Source organism: Lepisosteus platostomus, chromosome 1 (genome assembly GCF_059453375.1).
Source record: "Lepisosteus platostomus isolate fLepPlt1 chromosome 1, fLepPlt1.hap1, whole genome shotgun sequence".
In the NCBI taxonomy this organism is placed as follows: domain Eukaryota; kingdom Metazoa; phylum Chordata; class Actinopteri; order Semionotiformes; family Lepisosteidae; genus Lepisosteus; species Lepisosteus platostomus.
The window spans coordinates 56222174-56240640 of NC_142611.1; the positions used below are offsets into that span (position 1 = coordinate 56222174).

Genomic DNA, 18467 nt, shown 5'->3' on the forward strand with positions numbered 1-18467 from the left:
ATGTGGTCTTTGTGTTGTCCTCTGTCACGATAAAAATAAGTCCAACACAACCAAGTTGTTGAAAACTTATTTCTTTTATTGTGTGCTCCACCAGACATACGTTAACCGTCTCCTACAAGGTGTTTTCCAGCATTTTCTCTTACAGGTCACGTGATACAATACAAGCACTGAGTGCTATTGCACTTTTGCATATACCACAGTCTTGATGTAATAACCAATTTTTGAGATCCTTGTTAAAAAATGATAATTTACTTGCGACTACAATATATTAGAATTCCGCATTTGGAAAGCGCATTGATTGGAGAAAGATTTGGATGATGCCCAATAAATTTTGTATAACCAATAAAATTAAGGAGGTTTCATACGAAATAATTCATCGAATTTACCCAGTTAAAATTCTTGTTACCCAACGATTTAAAATTAATATAGATGACAAATGTGTTTTTTGTGACAATAGCCCTGAAACTATTCAGCATTTGTTTTGGTTATGTCCCAGGGTAAAAATGTTCTGGACTAAGTTGCAGAATTATATAAAAGAGACGAATATTGATATTTGTTTTGTTGAAAAAATATATTATGTTAAGTTTCTGCCCCAGTGAAAACAATATAAAAAATTATTTTGTAATAAATTTAATTATTATATTGGCACGTTATCACATACATAAAATGAAGTGGTCTGGGAGGTACCCTGTGTTTGAGCATTTTAAAATGGAAGTAAAGGGGTATTTGCAGACTATTTCGAAATGCAAAAATATGAAAGCGGTGCGGACATTATATTTAATTTGTTTAATTTTTTTTCATAACTTGAATTGATGTAGTAGTATGTACCCCTGACGATATTTTTGTTTGGAATTGTTATATGTACTCTTTTTTGTATTGTAATGTTTGTTCTTTTGTTAAGCATAAATGAAAATTTAAAAATATATATATACCACAGTCTTGTTATGTCTTAAAGTTTTAACCAACACTCCCGGTTCTGTGTCGGCTGCGTGAGGAATGGCAGGCTGGAGACCACTTTACAGGCTCACCGACAGATTTATTGCTCTTTTCATTTCAGTGGGGCAATGTAATCGGGGAAGCAGGGAGGTAGCCGGTTTGTATCCTGCGGCCGGCAGAGGAATCCTACTCCGTTGGTCCCCTGAGCAAGGCCCTTAACCCCAACTACTCCAGGGGCGCCGTGTAAATGGCTGACCCTGTGCTCTGACCCCAAGCTAGTCTGTGTGTTTCTTGGAGAGCAAGGTAGGGTATGTAAAAAGACAAATTGCTAATACTAGAAATTGTATATGGCCAAAAAAGTGATCTTATCTTATAAAGTGCACACATTTGCTGGACACAGAAGACAGACTCATGTTTATTTTAGCTGATTACACATTTGTGATTACTGTTGTTTCTTTTAGTTGATCAATGTTATTTTAATTACCTTAGAGCTGGAAGGTAAAGGCTAATGGTTGTTTTTAAACTGTTTGTTTCTTTCAGAACAATATCTTAAAATATCTTCAAAGTTACCAATAATACATTGACTAAGATATCTGCGTTCTTAAAAGCAGCGCATTCTTTTTGCACTTACCGGGGAGTGAGAGATATTAATCATGACAGCAAATATATTTTTTATTAGCGTAAACAGTCTAGCAATATGTCCATTAATACGAGTTATATTCCCGCCCCTCCGGTGTTTAAGTCAGGCGTTATACATAGACACCAATATTTGGGTCCTTCTACAGTCTGGAATTTAGTGACGTTTCAGTCATGGCTTCCAATCAGCTGATCCTGTATAGAGGAAGCAAAATAAATAGTGTAAATTAAAGACTTCTATCTTGCGATTTTAAAACGTGGAGTTCTTGTAACGATGCTTTTTTAGGTAAGTATTTATTTTATAATTCCCAGTACAAGATAAAGTGTGTGTGTTTACAATGTTATAGATTCTGGTTGCGATGGCCTGCTTTTGTTTTCACAACACAGCAAGAGGATGGCACAGGTGAGTCTGCACTTCTCACCGTGGAAAAAAAAGTTTCGTTTACTTTAGTGCATTTTTGTTGTTGATGTTAGAGATTCGTACGTTTTAGTCGTTCGACGCTGAAAAATACAGTTTTTTTTGTTTTTCGTCCACTTAAAATACGCCTTATTGAATAAAAGTTTCCAAAATCGAAAGTCACAAGCGTCAGTTTTAAAAAGCGAAAATAAATGTATACCAGAATATACCACTCTATACTGTTAGTGATATGCGAAACTGTTTTTTCAAGAAAAAGAATGCAGTATTAAAAATCTTAATCTCATTTGAGAGTTACATCCATAATTTTATGGCTATAGAAAATATTTGTGATAATTCGCTCTTAATACTTCACTTTCCATTTCAACCCTTAATGATAAAAATATTTATTTTTGCATCTTTTCAAAATTAAAATAAGAATCGGTCAAAAATACCTCACGGGAGCCCAAGGTGATAATTCTGATTCTTTACCTTTTTTTATTTTGAAGCACCAAGTGTGATAGAACATCAATCTAGTCATAAATTGAACATAAACTAGTTCCTTTAAACTAATTTGCTTCTTGGGGGATAGTAACTCGTAATTGCTGATCGGTTTTGGTTGTTAGTTTTTTTAATTATGGAGCATTCCATGATCAATTGGTGCACAATTTTGGGAATTTATATTACGGTAGTTTGCCAGCAGAGTCCGTAGACACCAGATATTGGCACAGACTTTTAAAATTGTGTGGGTGGTTTGTATAAATGGATCTTACAAAAGTGGTACCGGTTTCCACGTTTTCAACCTATAAATGGTGTTTAAGATTAATTTGAATCTACAAAGTCCAAAAAATAAAAAACACACCTGAGGAAAATAACTATTTATAACATAATCTGGAATTGTATAATTGCTTGGAACCTCAACAAAACATTTTCCGTAAAGTACGATGTTTGTAAAAAATAGTATAGTTAATGGAATGGTGAGATGGGTGTGCATATATTTGTGGAATTAATTCTGTAACTAATCATGTTTGATTTTGAAAATATTTTTGTAATTTAAGATATCTGCTTTCAAAACTTTTTGCCAGTATTATTTTGGCTAGTACTTTTGAAGTAGTTTTACATACCTTGAACAGGTTGTGGACCATAACTGTGTAATATTATTTTCAGAAAGGCTTTTGCTGTACTTTGTAATAATCCTTATAACTGTTTTTTTTATTTTTTACACCTACAGTGGTGAGAGAATTTTTGTGAACTGATCTGTTTTTCAGCATTAATTGCTCATAAAAGGGTGTTGTGATCTTCATCTAAGTCGTCATCATGATTAACAAACAATTGTACTTTTTCTTGTCTATAGTGAACACATTGTTTAAAATTTCACTGCCTATGCTGGAACTGTACTGTAAAGCACTTTGGGATGCGACTTTTAAAGGGGCTATAAAAATAAACTTGTCATAATAATAAAAATACTTCAAGCCTATGACAAATTTTGATCTGTGAAACCAGCCCTCAAAGTCTCAAGGCTGTTGAAAGCGACGGGCGGTAAAACCCATTTGAAAAAAAACAGACTTTGGTACTGATTGGTTTCTCCATGTTCTGCTTCTTCAAAGATGCTGTTGTTTCTCTAAAGTCATCCATCGCCGTGCTGTAGACCCCCCACTATGGATAAGATCCTGGAAGGCCTGGTGAGCTCCTCCCACCCTGTGCAGGTGAAAAAGGCCATTGTAAAGATGGTGGTGGAGGCAGCAGAGAAGGATATCACGGAGGAGCAGTGCCAGGCTTTGTACCACCTCGCCACCCGCCTCATCCTGAGCGAAGATGCCTTCCAGAGGCAGGTGGGCGCCCAGGTGCTGGAGGCCTACGCCCGCTACCACCGGGGCGAGTTTGAGCGATTCTTCTGCAAGGACTTCATCCTCGGCCTGCTGCAGCAAGGCTACGGCCCGCTGGACAGGAAGGACCCGGCCATCGTCGATTACATCCACGGCGGCCTGCGGCTGCTCATCAGCTGTCCCTCGGTGCTCGAGATCTTCGGCGTGATCCAGGTGGAGGTGCTGAGGGTGGTGTGCGAGAGGCCCAGCCCCCCGCTCTGCGCCCGGCTCAGTACCATGCTCTCTGACTTCGTGCAGTGCATCCCCAGGGGCAAGTCCGCCGCCCTCTTCTGCCAGCAGCTGGTCAGAACTATAGGGTACTTCAGCTGCTCCGCCAGCCAGGAGAAGGAGCTGCGCGAGTATGTCTCTCAAGTGACGAAGGTCAGCACTCTGCTGCAGAACATCTGGAAGGCAGAGCCTGCCACGTTGCTGCCTTCTCTTCAGGAGGTTTTTGCCATCATTTCATCAACAGGTGAGAGGAGAAAGATAAGAGACCTGAAGCAGGGCTTTTCAGAATCAGTGTGGCTAATGCAAGCACATGATCACTCACCAACTTTAGGACTCACAAGTCTAGGTAAACGTTCTAACACTTACATCTTTTAAAGATGGATAGTCTGTTGTATATGTTGTTTGCCACTTCCTCTAAGCTTAGCATAGGTTTTCTTATTGACAACATCGTAGTTCAAGATAGCCTTATAACTGAAATGCAATTTGCCGGTAGGTCAATGGGAAGAAATTTCAAGGCAGATGTTACATTTCAGTCTGCTCAGAGAGCTTACAGGGAGGAGGGTAATGGGAGTTCAAAGTAATTTGGTTCATTTTGTAACTGATTTTTACCGCTGCTAAATATCCACCGGAGTTTCATTAACTGGATGTTTGATAGTTTTTAAAATGATCATTCGTCCTTGCTTGAAGTTAAAAACTTTAAGTTGAAAACTGAAAGCATTATCATTGTTAATTTGTCTAAAATGTCTGTTTTTAAAAAGTAATTCTTGTAAATACTTGAAAAGCTGACTTGCATGCTTCTTTCTGATTGATATGTGTTTATGAAGTTAAAACGGTTGTCCTTAAATGAGCATCTGGATCTGAGTGAAGCAGTGTGTAGGATTCTGTTCGGCTAACCCTTTTCATTAGTTTACAAGGTGGATGACCTACTTCCACCCCTGTTTCAGCCAGTCCATGAAAGCTCTACCTGAAGCGCGTCTTAAATTGTTGGGTAAATTGCAATGCTACTTAAATCACCAAGCAGAATGAAATATTCTCCTGTGGAAATGTCTTATGAAGAATTGGGTTTTGCCAAAATAAAATTATTGCAATACATTAAAGAAAATCCTGCTGATGTTGTGGCAGGCATGAAGTACTTTTATTTTTCTAGCTATTGCTTCATCACTTAAGTCTTACTACAGTGTGCCATGTCATGTTGGAGAATGTCTGAACACTAGGCAGAGATTATTTTCAAATTAAATGGATAATGGTCTCTCTCTCGCACTTTATTTTGATAGATTAACAGTGCAGTTCTTAGGTTTGAAGGGTGTTTTTCCATCATCTGTAAGTGATATCCTGATCAAGTTCCTCTATGAAGTCTTGCACTGTTTTATTACCTCCTGATTCCAGAGGACTAAAGACTTACAAAACCTAAATCAAATCACACTCACTTTGATCTTTTTGACTGTTTCAAACTAGGCAATGTGCCCAGAGGTCTGATTAATCCGTGGTTTTCCTGGTTAGATGTTGAGAGACCCTACTGAGGAATTCTGCCATAAGTAATTCTTTTTTAATGTGTTGACAACCCATTTATAAATTGTTTTTTACAGACCCTTTATATGAGCCTTCCGTAGCATTGGCAAGCCTGATACAGCACATCCCTCTACAGATGATCACAGTTCTTATTAGGAGCCTGACTACTGACCAGAATGTAAAAGATGCCAGTATGACACAAGCACTCTGCAGGTGAATAAATCAAGTATCATGTAATGAATCATTTGAGAGTTTCGATTTGTTTGTGGTCGTAGGTGTTGCTTTTAGTAGTGGTATACGTCTGTATACATCCGAGATAAAGAATTGGAAATATTGTGTGATTTTCTTAAAAAACAGTTAATATTGCTGTGAACATTGTTCTTGCATGTAGCTTTATGTCAGCTCTAGTTTTTACAATATGGCAACACCTCGATATTAAAAATGTGCACATTTATATATACTGTATAATAAGGTTCTCCCTACCACTTAGGATTTTTGTCTTCATTTTGACCCCTTTGTTTATGCACCACTATTTAGAATGGACTTTTCTTGCCTTGGTTTCTTCAACATGTGCTTATTGTGCATGAGGATTTCAGTTGATTTATGTGTGGGGTCATTAATCAGCAGGTCAATCTAGATGGTATTTATCAGTCATTTCCCTTCCATCTCGATATGCTCTGCATGAGCACAACTCTATCCTTTCTGCACGGCAGCAATTTTGCCGGAGGGCATGAGGGTTGTATTGAGATTGGAGTGTTCCCACATGACTGGATTTGTGAATGAAATAACAATCTGAAACTAATGGCAAATATGACCCAATGGTACAGGCAGCAGTAAAGGTATATATATTAGAAAAGGATTGATTATTCTCTATAGAAAACGTTTTGTTACATTTAAAAACCAAGAACTGATGTGCATTTAACCTTATCCTTTTTGCCATCAACACCACCTTTGGTAGGAGGATATTTATTTAAAGGACACATTTTAAGAATCAGCACTTCTTAATGCTTGCTTTTTAATGCTGATGGCCCTGTGCTTATTAACACGTTTGAACAGTAACAAACATGTGCAATTCCTGAAGCTCAAAATGCACTGTAGTTCACAGAAATTCGTTTTTTGATACTGACTGTATCAAAAGGAAAGGTTAGGCAGAACAGAGAGAGAGAGATGTAAAGGACAAAAAGAAAACATGCATACTGTATGTGTGCTTATTATTTTGAGATGGTGAGCTCAGAGTGGTATGTGAAAAATAAAAAATAGAGACACCTGTATTTAGCCATTGGCTTGGTTCTGCACTTTATATGCCATGCTGGTCCAACAGGACTTCCCAGCATTTATGCTCTTTCCAGCCCACTACATGAGTGTGTATTAAACTCCTTATTTTTGCCATCCGGTGAGATGTTATTTTGGGTAGACATTTTGAAAAAACATTAAATAGAATATGCTATATATGCTTTGTGACTGTTATAGACTACATAAATGTTCTATGTATATTTTCGTCTTTGTTCCCAAAATCAGAGAAGTATAGAAGTAAAGATTAACAACATAAAATGACTGTCAGGAAGAAAAAAAGGTTGCTAGTAAGGTTAGATTTGTGGTCTGCGTCTTCTGTTTTGCGATAGGATTTACCTAAACTGGGAGAGGAAACCAAGGTTTGTATGTGATGTGTACTGTGACAATAAAAAGAAAGCATTAGGCGCTGGGCTTTCTTTTCATGCGGCCTGTTTGCAGCAGCAGTAGTAAACCCTTTAGACTTAATCTGTGCTGCCCGCTTTGTGATCAGTCTTTATTTCATGGGCTTTTCCCCCCAGAATGATCGACTGGCTTTCATGGCCTCTTGCTCAGCATGTGGATACATGGGTGATTGCACTGTTAAAGGGACTGGCAGCCGTACAGAAGTTCACTATTCTCATAGATGTCACCCTGCTCAAAATTGAACTGGTATGTATTTCTGAGGAAAGGGAGAGTCGACCCCTCAGGAGGGCCAAAGGGCCGACTGAAGAGATGGCAATGAAAAATTATTTATAACACCCTCAATACCTATTGATTTTTAAATAGGTTTATTTCTCCAGGGTAGAAGCTGGGGTTTTTGGTGCTTCAGTCTCATTTTGCTTTTGGTTTGTATGGCGGCTGCTTAGACAGAATCAGTTGTGTCATGTGCACCCCATTTGAAATTAGACTGACCTCAGAGGAGACGAGATTTACAGCAGTTTCACTCATCTGCTGCTGAATCTGTTTCAGAGGCAAACGCGCACAAGAGCAAGACCTTTACAAATAGGATTCAGCTTGATGTTTGTTGCTGATGACAGATATTTAATCAGCTGGCCTCCACAAGTCTTTTAAGTCACTTTCACATGTCATCCCATTGGAGTGTACTGGGATTATATTTCAGAAGCTGTAGTTATTCCAGTCGGATTATTGCTTAACACTAAAAAGAAGTATATTATGGCCATTTCAAAATGAAAAACTTGATTTAATAATGGAAAAACTCCTTTCCAAACTCAAGTCTCAGAGTGCTGATGTTCCTTCTAATACTTTCAGCTCTTTGCTGAAAGGCTTCATCATTTTTGCCTCCAAGGAACATTTTGGTTGAATTCCTGCAATAGTAGTAGTGCCCCTATAACCAGATAATTGTCCTTGCAATTAATACAATTTTGTAAACTTTGTATTATTTTTGCTAGTACTCGTTTTTTTCAGTCAACACTGAAGGTTTCCAGTCTTCCTGGATTTTAGGCAGTGGAAGAACAGACCTTTATATATCCTACATATAATGCACACAGATTTCTTATTCTTGAAGCTGCCATTGTATAACATGCTGTGTGTCAAACCCCTCTAACTCTTTTCCACTGTTCAACTGTTTTGTCTCCAGGTCTTTAACCGTCTCTGGTATCCAATAGTGAGGCAAGGAGCCTTGGCTGTTCTCTCACACATGCTTCTCAGTTTCCAACACTCCCCAGAGGCCTTTCACTTGGTGAGCCTGCCTATTGTAACGATGAACTAGAAAACCTACACCCTCTTTTTACTTGTTTTCTGCAATTATCCCTTTGCTGAAAGCCGCTTTGTGTGCAGTGTCAGTGTTCACTGTCTTTTACACCAATTAAAAATGTATAAAACCCACAGAGAACCCTTTCCTCCCTGCATTGGTTCAGTTAAGTGAAGTTTCCTCTCAGTATGAACCCTTGGAGCTTTTGTAGAAGGTCTCATCGGCTGACTTCCTTCCCAGAGTTTGCAGTGGCCTTTCATGTCTGTTAACATGAGGTCCTCGCCTGACAAGGCTTTCAGCAGTTTTCATGGGAATTTGAATAAATTAATTGGAAGACCATTACAGTAATTAACATCATAGGTTGTTTCCCATCCTTACCACTGAAGGTTTTTTGGGCAGTTTAATATCCCACCAGGATAAATTTCTTTCATGTTATGGAAACACTTTCAAGAATTAATTATTACTCCTGGAGTTAATGAAGCACCTACTAGAGATAAGGCTAGGACATCTGTAGATAATATTTGGCAAACGTTCATGGGGATTTATTTGAAGCCGTGAAAAGTTTTTTTTATTAAATGCATAGGAATCTTATCTTCAGATGGAGTAGTGTGATTGAAAATCATTTGAAAATCATATTTCTGTCAGGTTTTAATTGAGAAGGCAGATCATTCTGAATCATGTACTACTATATATGTATTTTTTTTTTAACTTACAATAGCATTAATTAAGGTTTTTAATTGATTAAGACTATTTCATAAAGATTGTCATTGCAAAACTGCTTTCCACAATTTAATTTGCTCTTGCATGTCAGAGGAAATTTAAATATAGTCTACCCTTCTTTATGTTATCATAACGTTAGAGTTTGTTTCAGACTGTTAATAGAAAAACAAAGTCAGGGTTTATGTTATCATTTTCCTAATATGGATTATTTTATCTTTATCCCATACTGTTGAAATGATTAGCAGTTTGTTTTGTTTCATAGGTGGTTCCACACATAGTGCAGCTTGTCAAGTCACTTAAAGCAGACGGCCTTCCCACAAGCAAAGCCTTTCTTTTGCAATTCACTGATCTTATACACTGTATGATGTACCAGTACTCTGGATTCCCTGACCTCTACGACAATATCCTGGAAACAATAAAGGTAAGACCTCTTTCACTTAAAATGGAATATTTGTTTCCTTTTGTTGAACTACAGTTTTGTGTATTTTACTTAGATTGGTATTAAGGGAATTTCTTCTGGTTCTTGATAACACTTTTTATTTAACCAGTATATTACTATAAACTGTTATTAACTTTGTTCTTTAAACACAGCTGCTTATTTAGCAAAACAACAAGTAAAGGTTTATTCCTTGCTGAAAAGAGAAGAAAGATAACACAACATTTCGGCTGTGGAGCCTTCTTTGGGTGTGTCAAAATGTCCATCCAGCCTGACGCTGGTATAATAGTGTTACAACAGCATCTGCACATAGGCTTATTAAGATATGCACTAATGGTAATTGATTCTCATAAATAATTTGAACTTAAAAAGTGTTTAAATACATAACCGGAATATCCAATGCATTTTGACCAGGTTATTGAATTTGTTCCATTTAGAATGACTGTGCATGAAAATGCCTGCAGTATGTTACTGTCTTGTAGTAAACTTGGGAAAATGTCAAATACACCTGTTTGTCCACCAGAGAAATTGTCAGAATCTTTTATTTGTCTTTTAAGGATCTGCCCAAACCCAGTGAAGAAAAGATCAAACTCATTTTGAATCAAAGTGCCTGGACATCACAAACTAATTCTTTAGCGTCTGGATTTTTAAGGCTCACTGGGAAATCAGAAACTGGCAAAACAGGCCTAATCAACTTGGGGAACACCTGTTATATGAATAGTATCATTCAAAGTCTATTTATGGCCACAGAGTAAGTAAACCCTGAACTGAATAGCACATCAATTAAATCAGATGTATAGATGATTCTGAGATGTATAGTAATCTTAGATGTATAGTTTGATAACGAAAAGCCATTTCTTGCTGGTGCCCCACATTGTGTGCATAAATAGACTTCATTTAATATGAAAAATAAAGGTTCTTCCTTATTCTAACAGTTTCATACGTAGACTGGCTTTGGTTGTAACATTTTGGTAACTCAGTACTAGTACTAGTTGACAGCTTTCAACACAATTTCTAGTCTGCTATGTGTTTATTCAGTGTGGTCATTATGGAATCAAACTCATTTCAGTCAGAGAAAAACTTTGTCTTTAGAGTTGATAAAATTCAGACATTTAATACATCTGAAATGAAAGCCAGTCTTGCTTGTTTATTCTGTTTATTTTTTTCTAGTTTTAGACGATCTGTTTTGTCTCTGAATCTAAATGGATCCAATACACTCATGAAGAAACTGCAGCTTCTGTTTGCTTTTTTGGCTCATACACAGGTTTGTCTTCTTTTTCTGCAGCTCATTTTTATTATAATTTATTTTAAAAAGCTGATAATCCTTATGTCATGAATAGAGGTAAAGCAAATTCTTAAACTCTAAAGTCCTAATTCTGTTAAACTTAAAACAGTTTTTGTCTGGACTGCAACCAATGTCTATTTAGGACAACTTTTATCTTCTGTTTTTTTCTGACTTTGGTGGTTTCTATGAGGCTTAGCATTGTAAATAAATAGTTTTATTTTCTGTGATCTTTTTTGGATAATAATATTATTTTCCAATTCATTCTCTTTAGAGGGCAGCATATGCTCCCCGCAGTTTTGTAGAGGCTACAAGACCGCCATGGTTCACACCTGGGTCACAGCAGGACTGCTCTGAATATCTGCGTTTCCTCTTAGACAGGTAATTATTAATTTAGTGGATGCTTCTGTCAAAATTTTCTTAAATCTGTACTGATTGATAAAGGAGGGCTAGATTAAGTACAGTACCTTGCTAAGGGCACATCAACAGAGTCCCACCTGGGATCTGTACCAATAAGCTTATTGTTGAGAGCCTAGAGCCATAAATTCCACTGTATATGGTATTAATTTCTGTAATAAAAGGTACTTTAAAAGTAATGATAGTTTAAAAATGTAAATTTCCAAGACCTAATCTGACCAAGGAGGGTAATTTCTCAAGGAAACTTCGGAGGATTATTTTTGTTTGGCCAGTAAGGGGCAATATTTTCCTCAAGGGAAAATTGCTCAGAATAAGGCTTGGGGTCAAGTTCTAGTCATATGGGTGGCTTTGCAGGATATCATCAATGGTTTGCATTTAATATGGGTTGTTCTTATCTGACACCTTGTGTTTTAATAAAGATTGCATGAAGAAGAGAAAACCATGCAGGCTCTAAACCTAGGGAAGCCTCTTCTCGGCTCCATAGATGACAGCAATGGCTTGGCTCTGAAAACCCCAGGGATGGATGATCATTCTTCTGACGGCTCTTCAGGGGAACATGGCAATAAAGAAACGCTAATTGAAAACATGTTTGGAGGCAAACTTTCCACTAGTATACGATGCATGCAGTGCAACAGCATCTCCAACAAGGAAGAGCCATTCACTGACCTTTCACTGGCTTTTCGTCCCCTGGGTGAAAACATTCTTCCGAGAAGCCCTCCTTCAGCCACTGTCTCAGACACATCAGACACAGGCACAGATGCCGGGCAAGGGTTAAACATGACGCATCAGGGTTCAGTGAGCGGAGGCAGTGAATTTGAGGGCTGCTCGACGGAAGCACAAAAGCAAGCCCTGACAGATAGCGATAAATTGGCGGCTGACAAACAGGACACTGGAATTCCCATTTCTGTGCCAGATTTAATCAACTACTTCTTAGCTCCAGAGATCCTTGATGCAGACAACAAGTACTACTGTGAGAAGTGTGCTTCGCTACAATGTGCAGAGAAGACTATGCAAATAATTGAAGCACCTGAATACCTCATCCTTACCCTCCTGCGCTTTTCCTACGACGCTAAGTGCCATGTACGTCGGAAAATCCTGGACAACGTGGTTATCCCGCTCTTTTTGCAGCTCCCTGTCCGCCACAAGACAGCCGTGTGCACTAGTGCTGTGCCCATGGGAGCAGGCAGCAGCTGCTCCTCCTCACCTCTGCACGTGGACTCCCCCGAGAGTGGGGAAAACCTTGCCAAAAAACTCAAGCCCTCTAGAAAGGAGGACGAGGAGAAGGAAGACCAGGTAATGTCGTATTTGCTGAGCTCAGTGGTAATGCATTCAGGAATGTCTTCAGAAAGTGGGCACTACTACTCCTACGGCAGAAATGTCACGAACACAGACTGCTGCTTGCCTCCAGGTCTCTGCTACCAGGGGGAGGACACTCAGGACTTCACTTTATCTGGGCTCCAGGATGACTTGAATGGCACAGCCAGCTCCGGCTTGCCTTGCACTTCCCTTGCCACACAGGAAGTAGATGTGGCTCCGACAGCCAAGGACTGGTTTCTCTTCAATGACAGCCGAGTGACATTTACATCCTTCCGGTCCGTGCAGAACGTCACCAGCAGATTCCCGAAGGACACTGCATATATCCTAATCTACAGGAAGCAGTATCTCAATAAAAGCGGTGATGGCAGACTCAAGGATGGTATGAGATTAAACGTCGAGCCTCCGCTGCAGAAAGAGCTTATGGATGCAATTACAAAAGACAACAAACTGTTTTTGCAGGTAATCTCCCATCTTATCAGTACCTAAAGAAATGTAAAATGTTTTATGAAAGAGTAGGTATTGAATCGGTAAGTACTAAATCTTAGGCCAAGTGTGTTCAAAGCTGGTAGCATTTAATTATATGAACATGGTTTTCAAATTATTCATTTTAAATTATGGTTCTTTTACACCGCAAAATTCTGTGGTTTATAATGTGAGTTGTTTGATACATTTCTTAAAAAGTGGCTTTCAGAGCCTAACGATAAGTGAAAATTGTCATAAAGGTAAAGTTATGAACTAGGCAATTAACAAAAGTAGAAGTCTAGAATAGTTGGCACGTCTACACCCAAAGGATTGTGGGAGTATAGAACAATCTTCCTAGGCATTTGTTGAAGCTGATCAAGTAGCTGCTAACAACCAAATGAGCTAGGTAGGCCAAATTGCTCCATCTCTTCTTGATCCCTGAGGACCACTTAACTGCTGGTTTTTGTTCACTTCAAACTCTGCGACACAGTTGAACCTTTCACTGACTTAATAATAGGATTCATTTGAGCTGTTTGTTTTCAGCTCCTAAACACATTGGAGGTTTCCTTTTAACTGTTGCGGTTCTTAAAGAAACAAAGTTTCAAACTTTTGAGTAGAAAAATGTTCCCATCAAGCAACTTGACAGTTTTGTTAAGGCATTAATGAAGTAATCTAGCCCAGGTGGAATTAAAAACCAGCAGGTGTATGAGCTTCCAGGAACAGGACCAGGAATCACTGTTTTAATTGGCAGAGGTGAAATTAAAAATTCCCTTAATTTACAGCAGGTACATAAGGGTCTCGAGTAATCTCGTGTTTCCTGTTCAGTTAACAACTGCACTGGGATTAAAAGGACAAAACATCTTGGTTGACTTGGCTCTCCTAAGGAGAATCGGCTCCACATGCAAGTCTTTTCTATAATGCAGGGAAGAGCTGGGTAAACATAATTTCTCTCCTGCTTACCAGCTCTGCCTCTCCTTAATTAGACTCTGAAAGCATTTGCCAGACCTTATGGGGGTGGTTTAACCATGTAGGCCAAGAGGTGATAAAATTTGCATAATTGTTGAGTGCTGAACAAAATAAATTATGCATTATGTAATTAGGCCAATTGCTTTTCTAATCTAGTGCTGTGAGGTGTATTAGCCTCTGATCTCATCAAAGGATAAGGTTACTGTCTGGATGTTTGATTAATGGGGTAAATAAAGTGATGTAAAATCAACTAATGTATAGTCAAATTACTAAGCATGTCATTTGTAGGTTTTTGCTCCTTTGAAAGCATTGAAATACTTTGAATTTAATAAGGAGAGACGTGAATTTAAGTCTTCATCAAGGCTGTGCATTTAGCACTACAAAGTAATTTCTATAAAAATGACGTGCTCATAAATCATTTTTGTAAATTTATTTTAAAATACTTTATGGAAGGCATATATTGAAGTAACCTTGTTTTAAGTCCACTTTTTAGAATTTATTAAATTTAAAAATTCCTCATTTATCATCATAATTAGATTAATCAGAACTTCACTTATTGAATGTTTTAGCTTCGGTCGTTCATAATGTCATAAAGCTTGGGTCGTTTACAACATCAAAAAATCTTGTAAGAGTTGATAACATAAGAAGTGCAGAAGAACTTTGAAACTAATAAATGACCACTCAGGTGATGTTGTATAAAATGGAAAGGTTCCTTTATGAAAATACCCAACTTCACACTAGACATTACACTACATTCCTGACATCTTGCTCAAATGTCGATGGTGAAGGTTATATCTTAGTTAGAAGTGATCTCTTAATGTTGCTAATTACTACCCCGTTAGATTAAGAGACACATGCTAATGCCTTATTTGACATTCTAATTATTCTCTACTGAAACCAAAATAGTTTTGCTTTTTATAAAACCTAGCTGTGGTATTTCAATTAGAATTCAGGAACTTGCCCTTTTGTAATCCTTTTCTCAAAAATGTTGCATAAAGCCCATGGAGCATCTCGCAATGGTAGATATAGACTAGTATTTCTAAAATGTGTGAGAAACTCTCCACTAGATGGCAATATGTAACCTTGCTAGAATATTTATTTCCTCTAAAGGGGACAGTTGGGTTGTTTATCCTGTTAATATGGAGCGTAGCTTTGTGCTTCCTAGTTTCTGGCAGAAGAGAAGGAGCTGTAAGGCAGTGTGTGCGCCGACTGTTTTTTTTTCTTTTTTTATTGCTCTGTGTCTGACTTTGTGCTGCAGGAGCAGGAACTGAGCGCCCGCACCCGAGCTCTGCAGGCTGCCTCGGCCTCCTGCTCGTTCCGCCCCAACGGCTCGGACGACAACGACCCCCCGGGGAGCTGTGGGCCCACGGGAGGGGGAGGCGGCGGAGGAGGCTTCAACACCGTCAGCCGGCTCGTCTTCTGAGGCCAAGCCTGATGTGCGCCGCGCTGGAAGCATCTGCACGTGGTCCGCAGGGACAGGAGGACATCGGGCTCGGTCAACCGAGGGGCCTCGAGCTCTCCATCTGAAAACACACTCCGAAGTCACTACCTCCTGCCAGACAGGCAGCAGATCCTGCAGGCACCAGTTCCCTTCTTCGTGCGTAACAGGATCTACTTTTTAAAGAGAGAAAATTTGGCATAATAGGGTTCATTTTTAATTTTTGTTTTCTTAACAGGGAAACACTTTACAGTTCACTCGTTGCAAGTCACACAAAGCAAATATAATGCAATAATTTTATACATATAAGGATGCAATACAGTGTTTTTTTCAATGATCATGAAAATTGGATAACTGCCATAATTCTGCATGTATTAATATAAGTTCATTAAAGTGAACTAACTTTAAACAACAAACAATGGTGTAAATATACTGTTAATAAAGGAGTTGACTTTAGATTATTTCAATTGAACAGATTGCATGCTGAATGTTTAGATTTAAATTTGGGGTATTATATTAGTATTAAGTTTGTTTATTTATATAATTGATTGTTATTTAAGTTATTTTCCTAAATTCAAAAAAAAGAGTGTTGTTCATATACACACAAGTTTTATGTGCCTTTGCATAACCCAGATGTGACACCCGATATTTCTTTGTGAGAAGATTGGTGAGAAAAAGCTGACCGGAACATGGACCTCATAGCTTATGGACAAGATTTTTTCCCAGTAGTAAAGATTTATTTAAAAAAATCATGTTTCTCTCTTTCTTCCTTTTTTGGAGTCAACTACTTTGACATCCATAAGTGTAATGTTACACACTATTTGCTGGATTGATTTATTAAGGGTCATCCTTAACATAGATTTAAAAAATCATGCCACAGTTTCCTTGCACATCCTGCCATACTTTCGATGCAAATTCACCTGTTACTTGGAACCCGTGTCTACAATGATTTTATTAAGTCACAAGTCTTTTAGAAAAACATTGATAAAATATCTCATTTAGGCAACTAGAACACTGATCAAATCTGTTCTTCTTTGTTGTGCTACAAAAAGAGTGGTTTTCTACCCATTTTCTCTATTTGTGTTAATAAACTAGAAGCCCATAGTAATGTCGATAAAATACAACTCAATTTTATATTTAAAAAAGCAAAAGAGCTAATTATTTGCTACAGATACATGTTGGATTATATACAGTAAAACATTTTGCTTTTTGCATGTAAATGATTAATTAGGGGAGCTGTTCAGACTGGACCTCTGAGAATCCTATTCAGAAAGTTGTCTTTAGCCAAGGATCACTCACTTTTTATCACATCTGTTGATTTATTTTTTGGTTTTGTTACTGGCAAGTTTTCCAAGTTAAAATGTTACACTTCAATATTCTATTCTTTAAAAGTGCTAAGTGTGCATACCTCATCGCACTATCATCATAAATACCATAGCTAAGAAAAAAAACTATTAACCATTACAAACATTTGGTACGTATTTTTATGTCTCGTATTTCAAGAGCAAGCTCATGGTCAGTGTGTGGATGCTGTCGGTTTGATAGCAAACAGCTCTCAGCTGTGAGTTGCACAAGTGCCCAAATACTAATTAAAAGAGAAGTTAATGTTAAGGTTTTCATTAAATACTCCAATGGCTTAAGTATGAGGTTACAGCACTAAGCATGATGGCACATCATCATAGAACATACATTAAAGCATTTTTGGGGGATTGGCTATTTTCTGGGACGAAGGTGAGGAACATGTTTTCAAGATCTCTCCATCAGAGACGTTAGTGGTGTTCACAGCATTGCCTCAGGTGATTTCACTGCAATTATCCAGTTACTATTAGGATCAATCCTGGAAAAAAGCAAATCCATACATCTCAAATATTTCCACTGATAGTGTCCTCTTTTTTGCATTTATGATGTCACCTATTTCTGCATACAGTGTCAAAACATAAAATTGATATAACCAAAATGTTAATTGCATGGTTTTAAATATACTCTATACCTAATATGTTGCCCAATCACTTTGCCAGATTATTCTCTCATGTATTTTTAATTTTTCTCTGGGATAAATGGATTTGACAAATGCATGCTTTCTTCAAGATTAGAAAGAAGGAAATGCTGTACATCTAAACCACATATTTGAAATAATAAAATAATTAATTTTAGCCTTTTTAAAGGAATTTTAGATTTAACTTTTTGAAGTTACAATTCTATTAGGAGTCAGTATAGACTTTGACATTTTCCTGTCATTTTCAGTTATATGATTGAAGAGGCCTTTCCAGAATCCCTTTTGTTATAGTAACTGCTGTTTGTAACTGTTTTACAGTACAAAATGCTGAAGAGTCGGCACTTGGCACCTGCCTTGTACTGCTTAATGCGTTCAGTATTTTGTGGACCCATGCTCTTTATTTCTGGGCCCTTCATTTGTCTTTTGGGAAATGTGCAGTATTTTAAAGTTTGTGTTATTTCACTAACAAAAATGTAATCACTAAAGTAGGTTTCTTGTAATGGTATTATGAGCTTGAACGTCTGTAATTTAAGAAGCAGAAAGAAAAAGATCAAGTGGATGCTGCACATTGGTGGTGGTGGACGAGATCCCCATTAAAGCTGTAAAGCGCTTTTTTTGTATGACACTCTAAAAAATAAAAACATTAAATTCAGCATGTTCCATTTTTATTTATACACAGTAACCCACATTAGCCAAGTGAAAATAAAATTCTAAAACATTCTGAAAATTAATATTACAACAGAACAATATCCTATTTGGATAAGTGAATACCCTTACAACTGCATTTGTAAACTTGTTCAGGTATAACCAATCACCTTACAGATCACACAATAAACTAATTGGCTCCCACCTGTGATCAGTTGTGGCAATTGTGGTGGTTTT

The 18467-nt window shown here is 37.7% G+C and overlaps 1 protein-coding gene across 1 annotated transcript; it reads left to right on the top strand.

Moving 5' to 3' along the window:
• The first annotated feature begins 1703 nt into the window (after nt 1–1703).
• usp38 (ubiquitin specific peptidase 38) lies at nt 1704–18237 on the top strand. The gene is made up of 11 exons (XM_088633100.1): nt 1704–1858; nt 3574–4303; nt 5646–5781; nt 7380–7509; nt 8438–8539; nt 9534–9692; nt 10265–10458; nt 10878–10971; nt 11264–11370; nt 11826–13182; nt 15410–18237. Exons 2-11 carry the CDS (start codon nt 3625–3627, stop codon nt 15572–15574), a joined length of 3123 nt encoding a protein of 1040 aa, XP_088489226.1. The 5' UTR covers nt 1704–1858; nt 3574–3624; the 3' UTR covers nt 15575–18237.
• The last annotated feature ends 230 nt before the right edge of the window (nt 18238–18467 follow it).

Excerpts from the sequence above, each read along its gene's own strand:
- usp38 (XM_088633100.1), top strand. The coding sequence starts at position 3,625 with ATGGATAAGATCCTGGAAGGCCTGGTGAGCTCCTCCCACCCTGTGCAG. Across the intron at positions 5,782-7,379 it reads ATGACACAAGCACTCTGCAG|AATGATCGACTGGCTTTCAT; the intron begins GTGAATAAATCA and ends TTTTCCCCCCAG. Across the intron at positions 9,693-10,264 it reads ATATCCTGGAAACAATAAAG|GATCTGCCCAAACCCAGTGA; the intron begins GTAAGACCTCTT and ends TTGTCTTTTAAG.